The 26,482-nt window shown below is 39.1% G+C and overlaps 2 protein-coding genes across 5 annotated transcripts in view; one reads left to right on the forward strand and one right to left on the reverse strand.

Annotated features, from left to right (window-relative positions):
- Positions 1–26,482, forward strand: part of LOC148866953 (putative leucine-rich repeat receptor-like serine/threonine-protein kinase At3g14840) — a 77,542-nt gene that overhangs the window by 45,861 nt on the left and 5,199 nt on the right. Inside the window, exon 11 of one of the 4 annotated variants that reach the window (XM_088979602.1) lies at positions 15,277–15,414. The exons of 1 other annotated variant lie outside the window; for it this stretch is intronic. The gene's annotated coding sequence lies outside the window, so the exon portion shown is untranslated. Of the gene's footprint in view, positions 1–13,884; positions 14,417–15,276; positions 15,415–26,482 lie in introns of those variants that run through there. 2 more of the 4 variants (XM_088979601.1, XM_088979603.1) reach the window with 2 other exon arrangements.
- LOC148866954 (putative callose synthase 6) overlaps positions 14,380–26,482 on the reverse strand; it is a 91,290-nt gene continuing 79,187 nt past the window's right edge. Inside the window, exons 40-43 of the mRNA XM_088979600.1 lie at positions 17,164–17,961; positions 17,017–17,067; positions 15,334–15,519; positions 14,380–15,004 (exon numbers count right to left, since the gene is read on the reverse strand). Coding sequence (XP_088835726.1) covers positions 14,696–15,004; positions 15,334–15,519; positions 17,017–17,067; positions 17,164–17,961 — 1,344 coding nt within the window. The 3' untranslated portion in view covers positions 14,380–14,695. The remainder of the gene's footprint in view (positions 15,005–15,333; positions 15,520–17,016; positions 17,068–17,163; positions 17,962–26,482) is intronic.

Genomic DNA, 26,482 nt, shown 5'->3' on the forward strand with positions numbered 1-26,482 from the left:
GCAACTATAAAGTAACAATTAAATAAGCCTTACAACAAGTTCAAATGGGAAAAGTGATATTAGCATTATAGTAAAGAATAGGGCAGCTAGTGGAGGCAGCTTACTGAAGCAAGGTATGGTTCAAGAAATGAGTGTAAGGTGGTGGCAATGGTGGTCTTGGTTCTGAAATTGAGAAGGAGATGAGAATGGGATATTAGTGTTTATCCAGGGAAGTTTGGTGAGCAACATTGGATGATCAATTTATGTGTAAGTAAATGAATGATAGAATGACCTCTCCATCAGAAGGATCTCTATTTATAGGAGAGAAGGGTTCATACATGCAAGAAATGAAGGATTCTAGAATATTCTTAAGGCAGTTACTCACTCAAGTGCCCAGGTTGATTCGATGGGGACACACGTCAAATCATAGAGTGGGGACTGGGACCAGTTGTCAACCTATGCAGACCGCAACTACTTCATTCTCTACGATCCTACCACATGTCGTGTTCAGGGAATTTCTACAGATCTTGCACGCCTGTATAATGTTTTTGTTTTTTATGGACTTTTGTGTTGCGACTTATAAGGGAAGAGAGGTCCATCATATGGATGGCCGAACCATGCAAGGTGGCTGGGAAAATTTTCAAAAATTTCTTTTCTCCCTTTTGGGAGTCGTATTCCCAGTTTTAGAAAAACTGCATTTTTCAAGGATCGTTCTTGAAACAAACCAGACCAGATCTGAAACCAAAAGAATGGGAAAGCAATACCTGATACGGAATCCACACGTGTCGCTCCCAACATAGGTGTTCACGCCCAAAGAGGGTACCAAAACCCGCCTCCACTAAAGATGGCACAGCTTGAGATGAAGTAAGTTCAACAATGCAGTCCTTCAGCAATAACTGCAATCCTTTAGCAAGGATCAAGCAAGGGATGGTGAGCACAAATTAAATCTGATTTTTCTTGCAAAAATCAGAATCAAGATCCAATCTTGATCAGTCCAAGAAACCAGAGATCGAATAGGGTAGGGTGGCAAGAACAAAGGGAGAGAACTGAGAGCAGAAAAAGATTGAATCTAAAGAAATCTGCCCTCTCTATTTATAAACCTTAAGTTTCAACTTCTCCTAATCCAATTAGGAGTTTCCTAATCGAAATCTTTATTTGGAATTGGACTCCTTAAGTGATAAGGCTTATCCCCTTATCTTATCTACTGATCCAAACCCAGATCCATATCCATATTCGCCCCATGTCACATGACTGATTAAGCTATCATGTGACCCCCTAATTAATCATATTAATCTTGGGCCTTAGGCCCATTAAGTAAGTGGGCTCACCTCCCCATTTAATTGCTAGCTAACTAACTTGGCTCTCTTCGTATGGCGTGGGACCCTAACATTGATTTCACAAAAGCCATATGGGTTCAGCCTAGCCTCTATTACAAGGCCTGGTCGAATTCACTGTTGTACACAGTGAACCCCTGAGTCCATCAGTATGGGCTCTTAATGGGCCCAACATTTACACTAAATGGTCATTGAGTCCAGCCACCTTATGAAGGCCCAAGGACTATGGTTCTTAAGTGAGATTAGCCCATCAGGTATAAAAGCCCTAAATGGTCTTACACTTAACCTCTCAACCCATAATGATCAAACATTGCTCGACAAGAGAGGACCTCTCCCTCGGCTGCAAGGTACAGTGTCGCACTCTCTACTCAGATGGATCCCGGGAATTAGAACCTTTTGCAAACCTTTTTTCATAAAACATAATATATATATATTTTCATATAAATATATATTTTGCAAAACAAATCTCAAACACAATTAAAATTGACTACTAGTAGTTTTGGTTTCCATCAGAGAGAGTGCAGTCCCTGATCATTCACTTTGTCCGACAAAGGGACTAATCCTTTCACTATGATCACCCACTCGAGTGAATTCTCAGACTGCCCCAACATACCTAGGTTTTGACCCCCACTAAGGATCTCACTGATTGGCATATCAAAGACAACCCAATCCAACACCCAGTGCAATACCATAATCAAGTCTAGGGGTTAGGTGTAACTTTCCAGTTTTGCCCACCAGTCTCCAAGGTCCAGGGCATAACTGGAAAATGGTCCAGGTTCAATGTTTCAAGTAAACACACACTACATGTGCTTCGGGTCTCACCTTGGCAGCTGAGACAAGCTACCCCAACCGACTTGGCAGCACATTAGTGTCAGCCTTGGCAGGATAATCCTCCTCAGGTCTATCCAACGTTTGAGAACATTCTAAACTAACACAAGTCTCTTAAGTGTCCAGTTTAAGGGTAATTACACAAAAACATACCAGACATAACATGAATCAATTATGTACTTTTATTCATTTACAGTAAATGTCTAATGTACATCAATCTTATTGGAGCTAAGGGCATACACTGTCTAACAACTTCGGTGTTCGCCTGTGCTTTGTGATTGAGGGCTATGACTTATGTACAAGGGACCATGATTAGCCTTTGGTGCATGACTGCACTTATCACGTGGCAGTATAGTTATAGTGGTGTGTCTGTGGCTATCCTTTGGTAGTATGATTGTGATATATAAGTCTATCCCCTTATGATGAGAATTGGGATTTGGGTCAGGTAAATGCAACATATGGATGCTCACTATAGAGGGGAACTGAGAAATCCTGTGATGCCTCTAAGAAGTGATCACTTAATAGGTTGGTAATGGGACCAAAATGGGATTTTGTCTAGACACCTGGTGTACTAATAGGCTTCTATTGATTTTTTTACAGCCTCTATTGATTTTTTTACAGCCTCTATTGATTGTTTAATAGTTAATTTTATTAAATGTAAAACAAGATGTACAAGCCTAAAATATAACATTCGAGAGCATAGTCACTACTATCTTTAATAATTGAGCAAAAAAAAAAAACGATTTATCTATTCATTGTTCCCCAAAACTTGTGTTTGGCATCATGGAAAATAAGGAGACAAAGGTTGATGACTCATTAAAGTGTGGGGAGTCTCCACAATTTGGATACCCTATTTCTACATTAGCTTGCAAGATTGGGTAGTAGAAAAGATATCCAGTCTGTTGATGAAGCTCAAAAAATAACAGTTGAATTGCAGCTCTAGCGACCAAAGCATTTGGAGGTGGGGGAGAGTGGACGCTTCTTTGTTGATTATCTAGCAAGAAAGATGAACTTTATAGTGATGGTTCTTTCCCATTGATCGGTGTGTCAGGGACCTAGGACCTTCTAAAGTGGCCTTCTTACTATGGTTGGTTGCATTAGGAAAATGCTTAATGAGGGGCAACCTTATAAGAGTTGTGATGATCCTAACACAGGTTGTCCTGTGTGCTGCTGTGGGCTTGAATTCATTGATCATTTGCTCACTGCCTTGTGGCTCATAGGGTCATTCTTTCTATTTCCATCAGTTTGAGTTTGTACTTACCTTGTTCATAAAAAGGGATGGTGGAAAGATGGTAAGTGAAAGGCCTTGATTGTTGAGGGAAGATCATGTGGCAAACCATTCTTGTAGTTGTGACTTGGACAATTTGGGTGGAAAGAAACAAAACATCAAGGTCACTAACAGCAAAGGAAGGTAAGAAAAAAGTAGTACCTGGCTGAGAAGAAAGCGGAACTTGATTTAGATTTGCATCTTGAGAATTCATTGGCATAGAATGTAGTCTCAGGTTGTTCCGCATCTTGAGATGCATGCTAGATCTTCTAGCAACAACGACTATATACTTGAGGAGGTTTAGAAATTGAAATAGACAAAATTGGACCTATCTCTCATCACTACATGTCTCCCAATGAGGAGAGCCAGGGAAATATGACTAAGATTTAAAGGTCACATCCAAAGTGACATATGACTTAGACACAGGGTCATAACACTTGTAACCCTTTTGAGAAGAAGGATACCTAAGAAAATACATGCAATTGATTTAAGGTCAAATTTACCATGGGAAGAAGACAAGTCATGAATAAAACACTTACATCCAAAGACACAAAGGGTGATAGAGCAAAGAGAAGACTTGGGGTAGAGAAGCTGATGAGGGGCCTTGTACTGTAGAATCCTATTGCGCATATTGTTAATTAAGTATGTTGTAGTTAGGACTGCACCACACCTAATGTTCCAGTTTTTATTTGGCATATGCATCTGCAACTATGAACCTTGAGTAAAGATGGTTTGGGCTGTGAACAGAAGACCATCAATAGTACCCGTAAGAAGTGATTTGATACAAGTTGAAGAGGATAGAAGGGTAAAGGGTAGACCAAAGAGGACATGGGTAAAAGTAGTATGAAATGATTTAAGCGCTAATAATTTAACAATGGATATTGAAGGGATGAGAGATCCATCATATGGATGGCCGAACCATGTAAGTAGGTTGGGTGAAATTTCAAAAATTTCCTCTCTCCCCATCTGGGAATCGCATTCCCCGTTTTAGAAAATCTGCATTTTCAATGATCAATCTTGAATCTTAAACCGAACCAGATTTGAAACCAAAAGGTAGGAGAGGGGTGTACCTGATACGGAGTAGCAGTAACTCCCAACGAAGGTGCTAACACCCAAGGAAAACTCCAAAGACTGCTCCCACTGAAGATGACACAGCGTAGGGTGGAGCAGAATCAGCAGGTGGTTCTTCACAAGAACCGAATTCTTCAGCAAGAATTCGATGGAGGGTGAGTGAGCACGACTTCAGATCAGTTTTTCACCAAAAACTGATATAAAAAATGCTTCTTGATCGCTCCTACAGGTGGAGAACGAACTGGCAATGGCGGCAGCAGGAGGAGAAGACAAGAGCAGAAGATGGTGCAGTCTTATTGTTGCTTTCTTTCTCTCTTGTATCTGAGATCAGATTGAGTGAGTTGGGGTTCACCCTCCTCCTCCTTTTATAGCCTTAAAGAGAGCTCCTCCTAATCTCATTAGGAGTTTCCTAATTCAAATCCTTATTTGAATCTGGACTCTCTTTAGAAGATAAGAATAATCCCTTATCTTATCTACAGATCAAGATCAACCCTCCTAATCTCATTAGGAGCTTCCTGATCCAAATCTCTATTTGGATCTAGACTCTTTGAGTGGTCCCTATCCTATCTACTGATCTAAATCCCAGAACCGCCCCTCTTTAATTAATCAAATTAAACCAGTTCAAATTGGGCTTTAGGCCCATTAAGTCTATGTGCTCATTCGGCCTCCAAACTACTGCCCGATTGGGTTTCCTTGTATGGCATGGGACCCAAACATTGATCTACACATCAGCCACATGGGTTCAGCCTAGCCTCTGTTACAAGGCCTGGCTGAATTCACTGTAAGGGACGGTGAATCCCTGAGCCCATCACCATGGGCTCTTAATGGGCCCAACACTTACACTAAGTGGTCCCTAGGCCAAGCCACCTTATAAAAACCCAAGGACTGTGGGCAGATGCAAGATTAGCCCATCAGGTATTACCCTCAATGGTCTTACACTTAACCTCTCAGCCCATAATGATCAAACACTGCCCAACAAGAGAGGACCTCTCCCTCGGCTGCAAGGAACAGTGTTGCACTCTCTACTCACATGGATCTCGGGAATTAAATCCTTTTGCAAACATTTTGAAACCATAATATATATCCGTATATAAATATATTTTGCAAAACAAATTTCAATGATTGAAATCGGCTGCCGGCAGTCTTGGTTTCCATCAGAGAGAGTGCATACCCGATCATTACCTTTGTCCGACAAAGGGGCTGATCCTGTCACTATGATCACCCACTCAGATGAATTCTCAAACTGTCCCAACATACCCAGGTTTTGACCCCCTCTAAGGATCTCACTGATTGGCATATCAAAGACAGCCCAATCCGACACCTAGTGCAGTATCATAATCGAGTCTAGGGGTTAGGTGTAACTTTCCAGTTTTTCCCATCAATCTCCAAGGTCCAGGGCAATATTGGAAATCTGGTCCGGTTCAGGGTTTCAAGTAAACCTACACTACATGTGCCTCGGGTCTCACCCTGGCAATTGAGACAAGCCACCCCAACCAACTTGGCGGCACACTAGTGTCAGCCTTGGCAAGATAAATCTCCTCAGAATTATCCAACGACTGTGAACATTCTAAACTAACACGAGTCTCATATGTGTCCAGTTTAAGGGTATCACACAGAAACACACCATAAGAACATGAATCAAATATGTAGTTTATTCATTTACAATAAATGTCATAATGTACATCATTCTGATTGGAGCTAAGGGCATACACTCTCTAACAGATATGACATTAAAAAGAATGGACTGGTGAAACAAGATTCATTTAGCCAACCCCATATAGTTAGGATAAGGTTTGGATGATGATGATGGTTATCAATTCATAGGTTGCCTAGGGGTATACCCTATAACAGGTTTTTCCAGTAGAATGATCTCAGCCATTTCTTGGCCTTTTCTTAGGGGGTTTTATTGGCTTTCTGTTGGTAAGCAGGGTTGTTGATTTTCGTCTAACTCAGCCTCCCTATTTCTTGTTTTGTTTTATCTCTCTTTTCTTCTTTATTTTACTAGAAGTTCAGGACTGTTATCAGTCTTGAACCCTAATGAATCTCAGGATCGAAGATAAGCAGGAAGAAAGAGGAGAGAAGAGAAAGAGGGAGAAGTAGTAGAACACAAGGGTTGAAAGGAGGAGCAGAAGCATCATATTCTGCTGCCACCACTTTAATTAATATTTATAGGTTATGCTCATTACATGGAAAGGACAGATTTGCCCTTAGTCTTTACATAACAAATAGAGTAAAACAAAGACTGAAATAAATAACAATTGAAACAACTAAATGACCAATAGCTAACCCTAGGCAGACTAGAATATCTTCTACCCTACGAACACAGTGGGACCGTAGCTGTGGGGCCCACTTCAGTGTTCTCTACACTCCCCCTCAAGTTGGGAATAAATGTTTATCATTCCCAACTTGGATAGATCTACCTCTAGCTTCTTCCGTGATACAGCTTTAGTGAGGATATCTGCCAGTTGCATATTGGAGGTGATGTATGGGAGACATACTTCTTGTGATGAGACCCTCTCTCGTACAAAGTGTCAATCAACTTCAATATGTTTAGTCCTGTCATGCTGCACTAGGTTGTGTGCTATATTAATAGCCGCTTGATTATCACAATACAACATCAGGGGCTTCTCATACTCAACGCCCAACTCCTCAAGTAGTGATCTCAGCCAAAGAATTTCAGCCACTCCATTAGCCATTGACCTATACTTAGCTTTAGCACTGGATCGAGAGACAACACTTTGTTTCTTACTCCGCCAAGAAACCAGGTTACCTCCCACAAGAGCACAATATCTAGAGGTAGACCTTCTGTCATCAACACTCCCAGCCCAATCGGCATCTGTATAGACTTCCACCTTCATGTGGTCATTGTTCTTGAAAATATACCTCTACCCGGGTATCTCTTCAAATATGCTAGTATTCTTTTTGCTGCTAGAATGTGTGTGGTTCTAGGAGAATGCATGTACTGACTGATAACACTAACGTCATAACTGATGTCTGGTCGGGTAAGACATAGATATAGGAGTTTTCCCACTAACCGCTGGAACATAACTTTGTCTTCAAGCAGTTCCCCACTCTCTGCATTAATCTTGTGGTTCTGTTCAATAGGCGTATATGCAGGTTTGACACCTAGCTTTCTAGTTTCAGCCAAGAGATCTAACACATATTTCCTCTGAGAGACAAAGATCCCCTGCTTAGATCTAGCAACCTCAATACCCAAAAAATACCGTAGTGTACCCAGATCTTTCACCTCAAACTCTTAATGAAGAAGCTGTTTGAGGGACTCAATCTCATGGTTGTCGTTTCCTGTGACCACAATATCATCAACATAAACTTCAAGTAGTGTCAGTGACGACTCCACCCTCTTGATGAATAATGTATGATCTGACTGGGCCTGTACATAACCAAACTTCCCAAGGGTTAGTCTGAATCTGTCGAACCAAGCTCTAGGTGACTGCTTCAAACCATACAAAGCCTTATTGAGCCGACAAACTTTCTTACCTGCCTCTGTATCATAGAATCCAGGAGGCAACTGCATGTAGACCTCTTCCTGCAAGTCCCCATTCAGGAAAGCATTCTTAACATCCATTTGGTACAAAGGCCAAGTGTAGCTTGCTGCAAGAGATAATAGAACTCGAATGGTGGTCATCTTGGCTACCGGGGCAAATGTCTCCAAGTAATCTATACCATAAGTTTGAGTGAACCCCTTTGCAACTAGCCGAGCTTTGTACCTCTCAATGGAACCATCCGCATTATGCTTCACAGTAAATACCCACCTGCATCCAACTGGTTTCTTTCCTTTGTGCAAGTCAACTAGCTCCCATGTATTATTTTTCAACAGGGCATCCATTTCAACTTGCATTGCACCTCTCCACTCCGGGACTGATAGGGCTTCTTGCACTGTTCTCAGAACAGGGACATCAGCAACAGAGGTGAGATAGGACCTGTAGGAGGGAGATAGGCGATCATAGGACAAAAACTGGGAGATGCAGTGGGCTGTAGATGTGGTGCAATGCCGTTTTCCTTTACGGAGGGCAATGGGAAGATCAAGGTCATTTGCAGAGGGTGAGGTAGCAACAATGGAAGGAGTCTCTATGGGCCCTGGGACTGTAATATCTGGACTTGGAGCCGTAGAAGAGATTGTAGCTGGCTGGGACTGCTGATGACCAAGATCAATCTGCCTGCATCGCCTATGATAGACTCTCAACTCCCGATCCCTTTGGCCACCCTCGCTACTACAACCCTCATCATCAACTGGAATAGGTAAGGGAACAGCCCCAAAGGTATTAACCTTGTCCTCACTGCAGTCCTCCCCCTGAAGAAAAAGACCCAAATCTCCACGCTCGCTACTCTCCCCTTGAGGAGAGACCCGAGAATAGTAGGGTGTCTCCTCAAAGAAAGTGACATCCATGGATACAAACTTCTTCCCTGAGACAGGATCATAACAACAATAACCCTTTTGAGTTTGTGCATAACCAAGAAAGATGCATTTGGAGGCCTTGGGTTGAAACTTGGAGTGATTGGGACCAAGAAGCTGAATAAAACAGGTAGAACCAAATGTCTTGAGGGGAATAGTGAACAACTCCTCATTGGGGTATAGAAGGGAAAAATGAGGTTTCATATCAAGAACCCGAGAAGGAATCCGATTAATAAGATATACCGCCGTAAGGATAGCATCACCCCAGAAGCGAATAGGGACATTGGAGGTAAACATAATACTTCTAGCCACCTCCAAGATGTGCCTATTCTTCCTCTCTGCAACCCCATTCTGCTGAGGCGTACGAGGACACGTGCTCTGGTGGATAACCCCATGATTAAGGAGGTACGATGCCAATGGCTTAGCAAAGTATTCCTTTACATTATCAGATCTAAGTACTTTTATCCTGGCATAAAATTGTGTTAGGATCATTTGGTGGAAGTTTTGGGTCAGGACAGGCACCTCATCTCGTGATCGCATAAGGTAAACCCATGAAAAACGGGTGTGGTCATCAACAAATAGTAAAAAATACCTGTACCCCCCCATAGAAGGAATGTGATATGGCCCCCAAACATCAGTATGCACAATATCAAAAGAACTATTACTCCTTTTATTACTCAATGAATAAGAGTTTCTACAATGTTTAGCCAACTCACAACTTTCACACTTCAACTGAGATAACTCAATAGACTCAAACAAAGTAGGAAACAGACTCTTCAAGGACCGAAAAGATAAATGACCCAATCGGTTATGCCACAACACAACCGGACTCACAACTTGAGAAACCAGTAACTTCTTATCCACTGACTCTTCCCGACGAGAACTCTCCCCGAGCAGATAGATCCCATTCGTCTCATAGCCAGTCCCAATCACCTTCTTCGTCTCCATGTCCTGAAAAACACATCGGTCAGGAAAGAAAGTTACTGAGCAGTTCAAATGTTTGGTAATGTTACTGACGGAAAGGAGGTTAGTATCCAGTTTAGGAACATGCAAGACAGAGGACAAGGATATAGTATCTGACAGTTTGATGTCACCCTTGCCAGAAATAGGGACAAGAGAGCCATAAGCTATAAATACTTTATCCCTACTAGAAGATAAGTGATAAGTAGTAAACAGAGAGGGCAAGCTGGTCATATGGTCAGATGCACCTGAATCTATTACCCAACACGGTTCAGTAGTACCTGGAGCGGAGGCATGGTAGGTTGAGGCTCGAGTACCTGAGTGTGCAAAGGCCGATGTAGCTGGAGCTGATGATGACTGCGGTAACTGAGCTGAACTGCCAACTTCCTTTTCCAATTGTATTAGAGCTGCCCAAACTGCAGCTAAGGTCTCTAATGGTGTGCCTCTCGTGCCAGATGAGGATGCTGAATCAGTAGTCGTAGCCACATGAGCATTACTCCTTTTATTTCTCAACTTTGCTGGGACCAAATGTGGATGCAGCTTCCAACATGTTTCTTTTGTGTGTTTAGGTTTCTTGCAATGCTCACACACCACATCCTATTTATCTTCCTTCTTTCTGTCCCTCTCTGAATCTCCCTCTGTTTTGGGTTTGACAGCTACCAAGGCAGGTGTAAGCGGCTGAGGTTGCATCATGACTTTCCTCCTGGTCTCTTCACTGTGCACTAAGGAGTATGCCTGAGAGAGGGTCACACTATCTCTGGTCAAGATCTGTTGCCTCACAATATCATATTCTGAATTCAGTCCTGCCAGAAACTCAAACACTCTGTTTGTCTCAATGTGTTTTCTATGTATCTGAGCATCTTTGGGACTCTCCCACTCAAGAGTCTCTAAGTGATCAATCTCATGCCACAGGGACTGCAAGTTAGTGAAATAGACCGACACCGGTTTCTCTCCTTGTTTAAGGGCATTCACCTCACATTTCAACTCATATGCTCTGGCAACATTAAGGGGTTGGGAGTAAGTCTCTTTCATCACATTCCATATCTCCTTAGCTGTCTTTGCCCATAAGTAATTTCGGCTGATATGGGGCTGCATTGAATTACAGAGCCATGTCATAACCAAGTAGTTTTCTTGGACCCACTTGGTATACGTAGGGTCTCCCTTGGAAGGTTCTGCTACATCTCCCAAGAGATACCCTACTTTGCCCCTTCCCCCAATAGCCATCATGGCTGATTGGGCCCATTCCAAGTAGTTTGATCCATCAAACTTTACGGTTGTAATCTGAAAACCTGTCTCAAAACCACCACCATAACTGCTGTTCCCAAAACTGCCTTCTGCCTGATTCTTAAGCTCCATTTCAGTCAAGAACCAGAAGTATCAAATATTAGGGTTACTAAGTCAAAACCAGCACTAGAAATCCCAACAACAGTCACAAAATCAGTAGAGAACCAATCTGTACTCACGATAGATGTGCATGAAATATATATAAGACTGATCTGAAATCAATAACCACACACAACAGCAACAGTCGAACTGTTTTCACCCCTTCAAAAGTGTTTGAAACCCCAAAAAAAGACTGAAACACAGTTTGAAGAGCAATCTGATATGCTGAAGCAAATTCGAGGTTTTAATCAGTCCTAAGAGCCTTACGGATAAGGTTTGTATTAGGGTTAATATGAAACCCTAAAACTGATCAATGTTGAGGAGAATTCTGGGGTTTGCCGCAGGAATAAGATCACAAGTTTCGGCCTAATACTAGGGTTTGCCGTAAGGATAGGACAAAACCCTAGAGAAACCCTAGAGAATAGAGAGATAAAACCCTAGAGTAGTTCGGCCACCCTTACTGGATAGGTCCAACCTATCTTTTCTGATGTTACTTCTCTTAGAAAGTAAAAACTTACAGTAGAATGCAGTTCGCTGCCTACCAAGGTTACTCGAACCCTAGCCTTCTCTGATTCTTCCTGATCACCAACTTGCTACAACTGTGATACTTCTTCAAACAGCTGCTAATCCTCTGGAGATCTCCAAGAACCGGTCAACGAATATTATTATATAATTATAATTTATATAATCGGTCGTGCCATGCCAACCCTTACACCTCTAGGAATTCCCTTTCCCCGTTGTAGATAGGGGGATGGGGATGGGGAGTGGCTCTCCAACCCTGCCTCGCCCCACCTGTTGCCATTCCTACTTGATTACAGCCGCTCATGCATCATATACATAATTTTCTATATTTTTTTTGTCTTGTTTTGATTCTTTGTATTTTCTATTTTTGAAAATTTTATTATTTGACCTTGACATCATTTCCTTTCTTGGTTGATTTTAAATTTTATATTTCATTTCTATCAAGTATATTTTACATATCATATTTATTTTTGTTTAGTATGATGAATATATAATATTAGAGGTACAAAAAAAAATTTATTTTTTATATTTTATATTTTATCTATAGATTTTTTATTTTTTGTTTTGTAATTTATGGTACTATTGATTAGCCCATTTGACTCAAATGATTAACTTGCTTATAAGTTGTTTATCTACCACTAGGAAGAAAAGGGGTTTTTAAGTTACTTTTCAAAATATTGAGTTTTATACTATAAAAAATAATGTTATAGAATTAATTAGTAGAATTTAATGATAAGAAATAGGTATACCTTAGGATTTAATGAGAGAGTGGAAGTTAATACCTTATATACGAGACCTAATAAGATAAAATTGGAAAAGGGTTTTACTTCTAATTGGTTTTAAATTTTATTTTCCATTTCTATCATTAATAATTTTTTTTTCTTTTTTTTATCATAGATGTGCCCAATGTTTTCTCCAAATTTTCTTCATATTTTATACTTTTGCACTTTATTTATTTTTAAAATTTTTATTTTTTAATTATGATTTCATGGGTTAGCCCATTTGGTCCAAAATTGTTGCATTTCTTACCAAGGTTTAAAATATCACAACATATCGGGTCGTACTAGCCAATATGTATCGTTTCGATAAGAAACCGATACACGGAACGTGAAAAAATCATTGTTCCAATACAAACCGAATCGTTTCGGTTCCCCTTGTTCCATTAGTTTCATTAATTATATTTAATACCAAATCTCTCTCATTAATGTCATTTATTACTCCTATATTTAAGTCTAACTTGTTCATTAATTAATTAATTACTCCTATATTTAAGGCAAGTTTAAATTTAAATTTGAATTTTAGCACCTAACTATAATTCTCTCATTAGTTCTATTAATTAATGATTCTCTCATTAATTTCGTTTTCTTACTATAAAAACTACAAATACTAACAATAACAAGATATGAACCCTAGTCACTAGTTTTAAATCAATTTTCCCTTTTCTTAGTGGTGCTTATTAATAAATGCTGAAGTTAATTATTAAAATTTATATACTAATAAATATTAAGATAATTATTTTGGTTATTTGAAAATTGATGTATATACATTCACATTTTAGTTTTTTTTTTTGTTTTTTTTTTTCACATTTTAGCTATTCCATCATTTTTTCATTAGTTACTAATTATATCTCGATATGTCACATTTTATATAAACATTAAATTATGATTTTTTACATTTAAATGACTTATTTACAATCATATAAAACTTGTAAGCATTATTAATAATATATCTTTTTATGATTTATTTGAATTTCCTAACATATTTATGCGTATCTTGATTTTTTTGTCCGTATCCATGTGTTTCCAAAACATATCCCGATACATCTCTTAAAATTGTCTTTCCAATAAATACACCTTGTATTTCCGATACTTTGAACCTTGTTTCTTACCACAACTTAGACAAAAATATGGTTTTGTTTCTAGGTCGATTTTAAAAATATAAGTTTTTATACTATTAAAAATGTTATGTATTAAACTATTAATTTTAATTAGTGAAATTTAGTGATGAGAAACAAAAATGCCTTAAATATATAATTCAATGAGGGAAAATGAGAGTTAATACCATAAATGTGAGACTTTTTTTTGACAAGCCTGTAGGCAATTTCATTGCAATGAATGTTTCAACAGTACAGGTAAAGGAAATGAAGGAGAAGCATTCAAATAGAACAGGTTCCTGCAATCGGCCAAAACATGATGTAGCCGCCAAGGGATCTCTAAGGATTGGTCCAAATTAATTGTGCATCTCCCTCTAACCAAATTAATTTGATTCCTTCTTCAATGGCCAGCCTCGGACCCTCCCTATTGGGATTATGCCTTGCCATCATGTTAGCACTGTTTGGTAAACAATGATTTAAGCATGTCCAAAGAAATGTGAGAATCCGTGGTGGTAAATCGATCATTGATGCTCCACAACTCTTTCCAAGGCCCAACTGCTGTACGAGGAACTAGCTTCACGTAAGATGTATCCCTAAAGAAGGGTATTTTAATCAAGGCCCAACTCCCATCATTTGAAAAGAAGGGTATTTTAATCAAGAGAATTCCAAAAACATAAGACTTAGTAGTATAGATATAGATATAGATATGTCCGTAGTTACGTAATACAATCAATAACTCCATTCAATATGGATGACATTCTAAATATTATTATTTCTTTCTAAAATAACCTTTGCATTAGGTAGCCAAAGAACAAGTCTAGGAAATATTCATATCATGGATTCTAAAAATAGTGTTGCCCGTAAATTCAACCATGAAATTTCTCTTACTGTTTACTGCATTACAGTTGCATTTGCTACCATGTAACATCAATGATCTGAAAATAACCATACTGATCACCTTGAGTCAATGATCCGAAAATAACATGTGATGGCGCCTGCGCTTGCAAAGAATATGAAACCATTCTAAGGAGACTGAAATGAATGTACATCAATAAGATTGAATCTCATTTGGATGTTTCCTTGTGAGCCACCGCCTTACTAAGACTATCATTGATTTCTGCATTAATGTCACTTAGCTCCGTGGATGCTTCATCTTTCCTTCCTGCAAGAATCATAGATATCTGCAGACCTCTACTGAATGCTTGGTTAAAGAGTAAACGTGTCTGGAACTCTGAAACAAATGGGAACCATGATAAAACGACTATTGGCATGAAGACTATGATCCCCATCACATATTCGTATGCTCTTGCTAGCTCCTTTATTGAATCCCAGAAACCAACTCCCTTCATGCAGGTTCTGCATGCTTGCCCAATCTTGAAAGGACAAAAAAGACAAAATGACGTCAATAAGAATATTCCTCTAATTAATACCCTGGTTTTTATCAGGTTGCTAACATGCTGCCAGATTAATTAATGCTGCATTTGGCATTCCTTATTTTAAGGACTTACCTCCTTTTTGCAGTTAAAATGCCCTTATGAATACTGAGTTTTTAACTACAAAAAGGAGATAAGTCTTGTGAGCACAAACCAATGCATCGTGTCATTCATTGTGCTTTACAAAGTAGTAATACGATTTTTTACTGTAGCTTGTGATATAACTCCTTTGTCCTTGGAGAGCATATAAAGTGAAAAATGGCACTTACAAGTAGAAGTGACCACCCAGTGGGCATAAATCCAAGAATTCCAGCAAATACATCAGAAATTGTGAGGCTACAGACTACAAATAAGACGGTCATGACAGACACGAAGCCAAGGAAGAGAAGCAACTTGAGGATTCTGAACATGAGCTGAAAGTCGGTACCAAATCTTCGTCTACCCATTGATACCATCTGATGAGAAAAAGAAATTATCAGAAGGGATAAAAGTAAAACACAAAATCATCACACCAGAGTATGTTCACTTCCATTAGTTGTACCCACCCATCCCACTCATTTTCTCTATTCATGTGGTCAAATTATGTTCACCCATGCACTTAGGTGGAGGGTTTGAAACCAATTTTTTAAGACTTGGACTGGGCTAAAAACTGGAATGCTCAACGGGCCACATGTTTACCAATTAACCTGGTGGTTAGCCCATTCAACTTGTGAAAGCTGTTATTTAACTAGAACCTGGAAAGGTCACTGATTCCTGGTTTTTAGGGTCTGATCATCTGCTTCGGTCCAAATCTTATGACACTAAGAAGCAGACCAAGCTGATTCCTTCTAGTTCAACTATCCTATGCCTAAACTTGTAGAGCATGTGAATGTGGAACTATAGGCAAGTAAAACCATGTCCCTGGTGCCAGATCTTTCCAGGATCTCTCCATGGTGCTGTTGAGAAGATATAGGCTCCTGTAGAGATAAAGAGAGTTAGCTAAGGAGGCTATTTTTGTAATTTTACTTGTTGTATTTTATTTTTTCTTGTACACTAAGGACTTTGTGGTCCTTTTACAGATTAATATAAATATCTTTTCTTAGGGTGTCGATCAGTCTATTCGACACACAAATCTGTTGCTGTCTTTTTCTTCCTCTGATTTTACAGACTTGGATCAGACTCTGACAGCTCCATGGGGAACACTATTCAGCTATGCCAAACATGTTATACTAAATAAAACTTTAAATATGTAAATATGAATAAAAGTCTATAAACTAGGGGCATTACACTGTTCACAAACACTAATTTTAACCACAGATAACCTTGTACCCTGATATTTGGGGGTCAAGTCTGACACTATAACATGAGAACAAACTATAAAATCATGTTAAATTTCCAATGAAAAGAAAGCAGTTGATGTGAGACTTATATGCTTACTTTCAAAACCACCAGAACAGTTACCATCACCAATCAGGAAAGTCCAAGCACCTAATAGAGAGGTTTAAAGGATAAAAAGAACCTCATCCCTGGTAGCAGATTCTTTCCAGCTCTCTCCATGGTAACCATTGAGAAGATATAGGCTCCAAGGGAGACATTATTCCGCTATGTAAAACATGTTATACTAAAGAAAACTCTAAAGATTTAAATATAAAATAAGTTTAGAAACTAAGAGACATTGTACTGTTTACAAACATTTTTTTAAACCATAGATAGCCTTCTACCCTGATATTTCAGAGAAAAGGTAGGCTGTTTGGAAAAAAAAAACGTCTTAGATGTTTCGGAGCTTCCTGCACGTAACATGTCAACCCATTCAGTTCCTTGTGTGTCTTTGATACTAAACTCTTCTACCCCGTACCCATGGTAAGGTGTAATGCACAGAAAACTCTCAAACAGCCCAGGCTGTAAAATCAAGTTAAATTTCAAAAAATAAAAAATAAAAACACAAGAACTTCATGTAAGACTTGTATGCTTACCTTTAAAACCACCAGAACAGTAACCATTACCAACCAAGAAAGTCCATACACCTAATAGAAAGGTTAAATATAAAAAAGAATGCTGTTAGGCATTATATGGCCATAGTATTCTAAGAGCACATGCATCATTGCAGAAAAGAACCATACCAAAAGACTCTGGCTACGATGGGATATATTAAGATGGTAGACAATGCCATATTGGTAGATCAAAAACCGAAATGCCAGTAGTATTTCAAGCACTCGCCCACGGATATCTGTGTGTTTTAAATGATCCTGCTCTCCATCCCACCAGGATTCCCAACTTCTATCTTGTGGGATCCCAATACCACCACGATTGCCCATCCACCTTTTCCAGTCAGTCCAGTCATCTACAGTCTTTTGCCACTCAAACCCAGAAGGATTGAAAACAAAAGGAGCAAATAACCATGAGGCAACCAAGAACCAAATGGAGTAAGTAACAAACCAGTATTGACTTGAAATACGATATGACTTCCCATAGACTTCATACACTACCAGCAAAATCGTCAGTTCCAACCCCTTTACAAAGTGACTACGAGAATATAGCCTATAGTTATCAGCAAACTTGGCATGAAAGACAACAAACCCGCGACCAGTAGCTCTATATTTTGAACCTCCATGCAGTAGTGTCCTCCCATAATAGTGTGCTTTTGTTCCAAGCTGGAAGGTAAAGAACACAGAGGCCAGCTGAAGCTGCATAATTATAAAATCACCCAATGCAGTTCGGAACCCTCTTTCTAGGCCAATTTCCATCACCATGGGCAGCACCAGCAGCAGGCCAAGCTGGAAGACAGACTGCGTAGCCAATGCAGCTTCAAGAGATTTACTTTGCTGGACAGTTGGATTCAAAAGAATATTCTTTTCCAAACCACTGAGTACCATATATAAACGCCCATACAGGAATACATATACAGTAAGCACAGTAACCTGCAAAGCAGAACAACAAAATAAAGCTTTTAAGATCTTATACAACCTACAGACTCAAATAGCAAATTAACTTGCAAATGGGAACTATATGATTTTTTTTTTTTTATACAACTATAAACAACTGTTAAATATGGATAAAAACTTTGATCTCAGCTAAGCTTGTAGAAATGAATGCTAAATACCAGTATTCAGTTTGTATGAGGAATGCAATTGTTTTTAGGAAGAAAAAGTTAATAGTTGGGGACTTTAATGTAATATCAGATCAATTATTATTTTTTTGTAATTCTGGATACTTTTAATATTATATAAAGAATCTCTCTCATTAGAGAGTAGAGACAGACATGATGGGCATAAGGTTTGTAGCTGTAAGTTTCCTCTTCTCTCTACCATCGCTCTCCTTTCTTCTTTCACTTCTCTCACCTCGCTCAAAACAAGATGATATCAAAGCAACAAGAAGATTTTGATGATGATGATTCTAACTTTGGATCTGTAAATTAAATGTATCAGTCCCCCTTTTTCTTCTACAATTCTTATTCATTGTTCTTGATCAGCCTTCTTTCATTTCTTGTTTAGTGCTTTTGGATTTCTATCAACAGCCTTGTTATCTTGATCTCCCTAAATCTCAGTTTTTCTTTTTGGTGTTCCTGTTATCCTATGTGGTTTTTCCATGAATAGTATGTAGAGATGTAAAGGATTGAGACTTCAGTCAGATCACTCTAGCATCAAGAGAGGGCTTGTCAATCTTAAGAAAGGATAAAAACCTTTCTAAAAACAGGTCGGGACTTCAATCAGATCACTCTAGCATCAAGAGAGGGCTATGGCGACACAAACTCTGGAGCCTGAGACTGATCAGATCAGTCGACTGGGAGAAAACAAGAAATTACCAACGTTTAGGAGTCTTTTCCAGAAAACTGTAACTCCTTAGGCTGATCGAAACGGCCTTCAGAAAAGATCTCAAACCAGTTATTGAAGATAGATTGGAATTTCCTTGAGCAACCCTTCCAAATCCCAGTTTTCAAACTGAATCAACTAATCTACTCTGATACCATGTTATTCTACCAGTTCGAATAGAGTGAGAACACAGTTTCAAGGGTGTCAATATAATGAATTGACCCCCACCCTCAAAGTGTCTCCTTTATATATTAAAGATACGTACATTTACAAGAATATCCATATAGGGCTGAAAGAAAAGAAACAAAGAATAAAACAATAATGTACAACAGGGACTATAGTAATACTTGCATCAAGACATAAATTCTCCACACATGGGAACTTCTTACTCCCCCTGATGACTCAACTATTGGCAGTCGTTGGGCATATTCACTCCTAGCTAAAAGCAATCTAACCATAGTCATTCTTACTCCCCCTGATGACTCAACTATTGGCAGTCGTTGGGCATATTCAGTCAAGCTTAAGTTTGACGGCAGTCTTGATAGATACAAGGTCCACTTGCCCCTTGTTATAAAAATGACTATGGTTAGATTGCTTTTAGCTAGGAGTGAACAAGAAAAACCGAAAACGGAACACCGAACCGAAAATTCCGGTTAACCAAACCAATTGGTTTGGAATTTTGGAAAAACCAAAAGGTACTGGTTTGGTTTCAGTGAACCAATATAAACAACCAACAGTTAACTGAACTGGCTGATATACATATATTTATTTATGCTATATACATATTTATGTATATTATATATATTTTTTGTGTATATTTTATAGTACCTATATATTATAAATGAATATATATATATGTATTATATATTATAAATATATATTTTGTAATATATAATATATTATTTATTATTTTTAATATAATATTTTATATTTATTATATATAATATTGTGAAAATAAAAAAACCAAAAAACCAATGATCCGAACCGGCGGTTAACTGAACTAATCAACCAGTTAACCGATTGGCTTTGGTTACCGATTTTCCAAAAACTAGTACCACCAGTTAAGAATGCTTTTCTTAACTGGGTGCCTGGGTGGTACATAGTTAAGAATGCTTTTCTTCATGGGCATCCTAAGGAGACAATTTACATGAAACCACCTCCTAGTTATTCCTCTAATCCTCACTTGGTATGCTGGCTTAAGAGTCTTTATGGCCTTTCTGATAGAACAAGAATTGGAAGAAATTGATATCTTTCAATTGAGAAAATAGTACATATATATACAGCCTTGTAGATACTAAAAAAGGAAGAAAATCATACAGCCTTGCAGATACTAAAAAGGAAGAAAGTCATACAGCCTTGTAGATACTAAAATAGGAAGAAAATCAAAGAAAGAATAATTCCTATAATCAAGCTATTCCTAATTGGGCTAATACTACATATTTACAGCCTATAACTACAACCTATAATCTTGTAACACTCCCCCTCAAGATGGAGCATACATGTCAATCATGCCCAGCTTGTTACAAATATAAGAAACCCGAGCTCTATTAAGAGCTTTTGTAAAGATATCTCCTAACTGTTCTCTAGTCTTCACATATGCTGTAGAGATCAAGTTTTGTTGAATTTTCTCATGAACGAAATGACAGTCTATCTCAATATGTTTTAGTTCGTTCATGAAAAACTGGATTCGAAGCAATATGAATTGCAACTTGATTATCGCACCATAGCTTCGTTGGAACCGAGACTTTAAGACCGACCTCAATTAAGAGTTGAGAAACCCACATAACCTCACACGAAGCTTGTGCCATTGCTCTATACTCAGATTCTGCACTAGATCGCGAAACCACATTTTGCTTCTTACTCTTCCATGAAACCAGATTACCACCAACCAAAACACAATAGCCAGTAGTGGACCTTCGATCAATCTTGGAACTTGCCTAGTCCGCATCAGAAAAACACTCAATATTACTGTGACCATGATTCTGATACAGTATCCCTCGTCTAGGAGCTCCTTTCAAGTAACACAAGATTTGTTCTAAGGCTGCCCAATGATGCACTGTACAAGAGGACATAAATTGACTTACAATACTAGCTGAGTAAGAAATGTCAGAACGAGTCACTGTGAGATAGTTCAACTTTCCAACTAATCTTCTATATCGTTCAGGATCATCAAAAGCATCTCCATCCTTTGTGAATTGCTGGTTAGGAAGCATTGGATTACTACATGGTTTGGCTCCCAGTTTCCCGGTTTCTGTTAATGGGTCCAAAACATACTTCCTCTGAGACAGGAAAATGCCTCTTTTACTCCTTGCCACCTCAATCCCCAAGAAGTATTTTAGGTGCCCCAAATCTTTAGTATTGAATTGGCTCTGCAAGAAGGATTTCAAGGATGAGATTCCCTTCGTGTCACTCCTAGTGATAACAATATCATCTACATATACAACAAGTAGAATGATGCCAAATGTGGACTGCTTATAGAAAGCAGTATGGTCAGATTTGCTCTTCCTCATCCCAAACCTCTCTACTGCCTGACTGAATTTTCCAAACCAAGCTCGATGACTCTGTTTTAGTCCATACAGCGATTTTCGAAGACAACAAACTTTTCCAGACTCCCCCTGAGCAACAAACCCAGGTGATTGCTCCATATAAACCTCCTCCTGAAGAACGCAATGCAGGAAAGCATTTTTAATATCAAGCTAGTAAAGTGGCCAATCATATGTATCTGCTAGAGAAATAAATAATTGAACTGAAGTCAATTTTTCCACAGAGGAGAAAGTATCACAACAGTCCACTCCATATGTTTGTGCATAGCCTTTGGCCACCAGGCGAGCCTTTAGGCGAGTCACTGATCCATCAGAATTAAATTTGACTGCAAAGACCCACTTGCATCCAACCGCTTTCTTACCAGCAGGTAAATCGACCAGATCCCAAGTACCATTCTCAGTCAAGGCATTCATTTCCTTAAGCATGGCATCATGCCACCCAGGATGGGATAAGGCCTGGTGAACAGATTTGGGAACCCCTACAGGATCAAGAGAGGCAACAAACGAACAAGAAGTAAAGGACAAACGATCATAGGTAACATAAGAGGAAATTGGATAAGTACACTAGTGTTTACCTTTCCGAAGAGCAATAGGTAGATCAATATCTCTAGGCATTGGATCCAATGACGAAGAAGAGACCGATGTCGGACTTGTCATAGGAGGATTAGGTCGTCGAGAATAGACTTGAGTAATAGGTGGTTTTGGTTGAGAAGGTGGTGGTGGGGGTATTGGAACAACACTAGCGTCTGGACCGGTGACATGATACACTAGTAGATCATCATCCTCTTGTGGACACAGGTGTAGATGGAGCAGTAAAGAAAGGAAGATGTTCATGGAATGTAACATCGACTGACACAAGATACCTGTTCAAGAGAGGAGAAAAACACCTATACCCTTTTTGGAGACGAGAGTATCCCAGGAAGACACATTTTAATGACTTGGGGTCCAATTTGGAAACCTGCGGACGAACATCACGAACAAAACAAGAACATCCAAAGGTACGAGGTTCAACAAGAAACACAGATTTATTAGGAAACAAAATCTTATAAGGAATTTGATCATTTAGAACAGTGGAGGGCATGCGATTAATCAAAAAACACGCTGTAGAAACAGCATCAACCCAAAACTGTTTAGGAACATGTGTTTGAAATAAAAGAGCCCTGGCAGTTTCAAGAAGATGTCTATTTTTTCTCTTAGCCACTCCATTTTGAGATGGAGTATCAACACAATAAGATTGATGGGGAATTCCATTTTGAGCCATGTAAGTCTGAAAGGAATCAGAGAAATATTCTTTGGCATTATCACTTCGCAATGTTTGTACAGACACATCAAACTGGGTTTTTATTTCAGCACAAAAGGTTTTAAAATGTGAAAGTAACTTAGAACGAGATTTCATTAAATAAAGCCAAGTCATATGAGAAAAATCGTCCACAAAGGTAACAAAATATTGAAATCCAATCTTAGACATAATGGGACAAGGTCCCCAAACATCTGAATGTACTAACTCAAAAGCATGACTAGCCCTTTTATTAACTCGAGAAACAGACGATAGACGATGATGTTTTGCAAACTGACAAGACTCACAATCTAAAGAAGATACATCATGAAACTGAGAACATAACTTCTTTAACAAAGGTAAAGATGGATGCCCCAACTGACAATGAGCTTCAAAAGGAGATAAAGTACTGGAACAGGCAATGGTCCGGGGTTCCTAGGTATCCAAAGTATATAGACCTCCTGATTCTCGTTCTTTACCAATAATCCTCTTCGTCATAAGATCCTGAAACAGACAATGGTCAGGAAAGAATGAGATACAACAGTTAAGAGTACAAGTGAGTTTGCTAACAGATACCAAATTAAAAGAAAATTTTGGTAAACTCAATACGGATGACAAATAAAGTATTGGTGTGGGATTGATAGTGCCAGAACCAAGGATAAAAGAAATAGAACCATCTGCTAAGGTGACTGAAAAAGGAAAAGTGTGATTGGAAAGTGGAAAAGATACTAAGATTACCTGTCATATGATCTGTTGCATCAAAATCAATGACCCAGTGAGAGGAAGAAGAAAGAAGACTTGTATTGGTTTTACTTGACTCGGCAAGGGCAGTGATGGACTGAGAGTTCTTTAATGCCTCTTGATATTGGGTAAATTTCGCATACTCATCTGCAGAAATTGTAATGGTTTGATCTGACGATGGATGAGGAGCACCACTCGTAGTTACAATATGAGCTGACTGAGACCCAGAAGACTCCTGGTTTTTCTTTAGCAATTTCTGGCAAGTCCTTTTAGTGTGACATGGTTCATGACAATGGTAACAAACTACTCCCCCTGTGGCCTGAGTTCCAGCATTCCGACCACTATTACTACCACCTCTGCTACTATTCTGAGAACAAGACCGGCCAGTTGCTCCACTATTCTGATTGACAAGTGCACTAGGTCGTTGTACAGGTGAGCTATGGGAACTAGTATCTATACAAAGGACCCTAGTAAAGACCTCTTTTAAAGAGGTAATCTCAGGATTAGACAGAATCTGTGACTTAGCACCATCAAATTGAGGATTAAGGCCAGCCAGAAAACTCATAATAGCCATCTGTTCACGTTGAGTCTGTTGAACTTTGATATCAATACTGAAAGGTAACAAGGCGTTCAATTCCTCATAAGTGCGTTTGAAATTCATGAAATAGGTCTGAAGAGACTAATCCTGTTGTTCAGCCTGATAGAATGTCTTGCAGACATAAAAAATACGGGAAATATTTTCTTTACCAGAGAACAGAAAAGCCAAATATTCCATTAGTTCTTTTACAAACTCACAGTGAAAGACATGACCGAAGTACTCATTCTCAATAGAATTACGGATTTGCAAAAACAATTGAGCGTCAACCCTTAGCCATTCAGTGCGAGTCTCTTAAGTAGGAGGGTCCTTAGTCAGATGGTTGTCCTTAGAGATACTCCGTAAATACAAACAGACAGTCTTACTCCAGTCTAAATAATTAGTTCCGTTTAGTTTTTGTTCAGTGATTTTAGACAGAATGGGGATAACACTAGGCATAGCCAAATTCTTTTGTTCAACGGCCATCCTAAACACAAGAAAATAAACTTTTAACAACAAGCAAAGCCAATAAAACACTTAAACAGAATCGACAGCAGATGCAACACCCAAACAACAAGAAATCACAACTGGCAGCACCGAAATATCAACTGTATAAGAAGAACAGAGAAGAAAGACTTTCCTAATGGGCAAACAAACACCACAGGAGTAACACCGAGGTTGAGGCGATCGTCAGAAAAGAGACCGGTGAAGGTGGGTAGGCCGATCTGGGGATTCTGCTTCCACTGGTAGGGGCGGTGAGATGCAAATTTCACTCGGAATGGGTGACCTAGAGATCGCAACTACTGCTCACTTGGGCAACGTACAGAATTCAAAGCTGCTCACTTGGGCAGCAAAGGGAAGAAAACCAGAAATTAATTTCAGAATGGAATTGGTGTCTCCAGCTCTGATACCATGTGATAGAACAAGAATTGGAAGAAATTGATATCTTCCAATTGAGAAAATAGTACATATATATACAACCTTGTAGATACTAAAAAAAGGAAGAAAATCATACAACCTTGTAGATACTAAAAAGGAAGAAAATCATACAGCCTTGTAGATACTAAAATAGGAAGAAAATCAAACACTCCCCCTCAAGCTAAGCATGGATATCAATCATGTTTAGTTTGCCAAGTATGTCCCTAAACTTTGCCGCTGCTAGCCCTTTAGTCAATACATCTGCAATTTGCATCTGAGATGGAGTACAAGGCACACAAAGTTCACCCGAGACAATTCTCTCTATAACAAAGTGCCGATCAATCTCAATATGTTTTGTCCTATCATGCTACACGGGATTGTTGGCAATGTTGATGGCAGCTTTATTGTCACAATACAGCCTGAGAGGACATTCAGCCTTAATGCCAATCTCATTAAGAAGAGTTCTGAGCCATAAGAGTTCAGCAACCCTGTGGGCCATAGCTCGATATTCTGCTTCTGCACTTGATCTAGCCACTACATTTTGCTTCTTACTGCGCCATGTGACTAGGTTTCCTCCTACAAATGTTCAGTAGCCTAAGGTTGATTTTGTCTCCAACAGACCCAACCCAATCTGCATCAGTGTAGGATTCAATTTCAAGTCTACTGTTTTTCCTGAATAGAATTCCCTTCCCTGGGCAAGTCTTCAAGTACTTGAGGATTCTTTCAACTGCTCTCATGTGAGGGATCTTTGGTGAGTGCATGAATTGACTGACAACATGCACTGCATAGGCAATATCTGGCCGAGTAAGGGATAAGTATACCAGCTTTCCTACCAATTTTTGGTATCTTTCTTTATCACAGTAGTCCTCACCCATTGATTCTTGTAGGCCATGGTTCTGTTCTATTGGAGTGTCTGCTGGCCTACATCCCATCATGCCTGTTTCCTCTAGGAGATCTAGCACATATTTCCTCTGACATATGTAGATTCCTTCTCTTGATCTAGCAACTTCAATCCCAAGAAAATATCTCAGATTTCCCAGGTCTTTGATCTCAAATTCTGAAGCTAAGAACTCCTTTAGCCTCTCCATCTCTTCCAAATCATTTCCAGTAATCACCATATCATCCACATAAACAATGAGTGTCATAAGTTTGTCATTCTGTCTCCTTGTAAACAATGTATGATCTGCACTGCTCTGAGTGTACCCCACTTTCTTCATGGCCATACAAAGTCTCTCGAACCATGCCTGGGGAGACTGCTTCAAACCATATAATGCTTTCCTTAGTTTACACACCTTCTTTCCAACATCATAGCCTGGTGGAGGTTCCATGAATACCTCTTCATGAAGATCACCATTTAGGAAGGCATTCTTCACATCCAGCTGATGGAGTTCCCAAGAGAAATTTGCTACTAGTGACAGTAGAACCCGGATTGCGTTGAGCTTTGCTACTGGGGCAAAGGTTTCTTTGTAGTCAATTCCTTCCTTTTGTGTAAATCCCTTTGCCACAAGTCTAGCCTTGTACCTCTCGATTGACCCATCTTCCCTATGTTTTACTGTGAATACCCACTTGCACCCAACA

Source organism: Nelumbo lutea, chromosome 3, assembly GCF_056320005.1.
Source record: "Nelumbo lutea isolate HS-2025 chromosome 3, American lotus-T2T, whole genome shotgun sequence".
NCBI lineage: Eukaryota > Viridiplantae > Streptophyta > Magnoliopsida > Proteales > Nelumbonaceae > Nelumbo > Nelumbo lutea.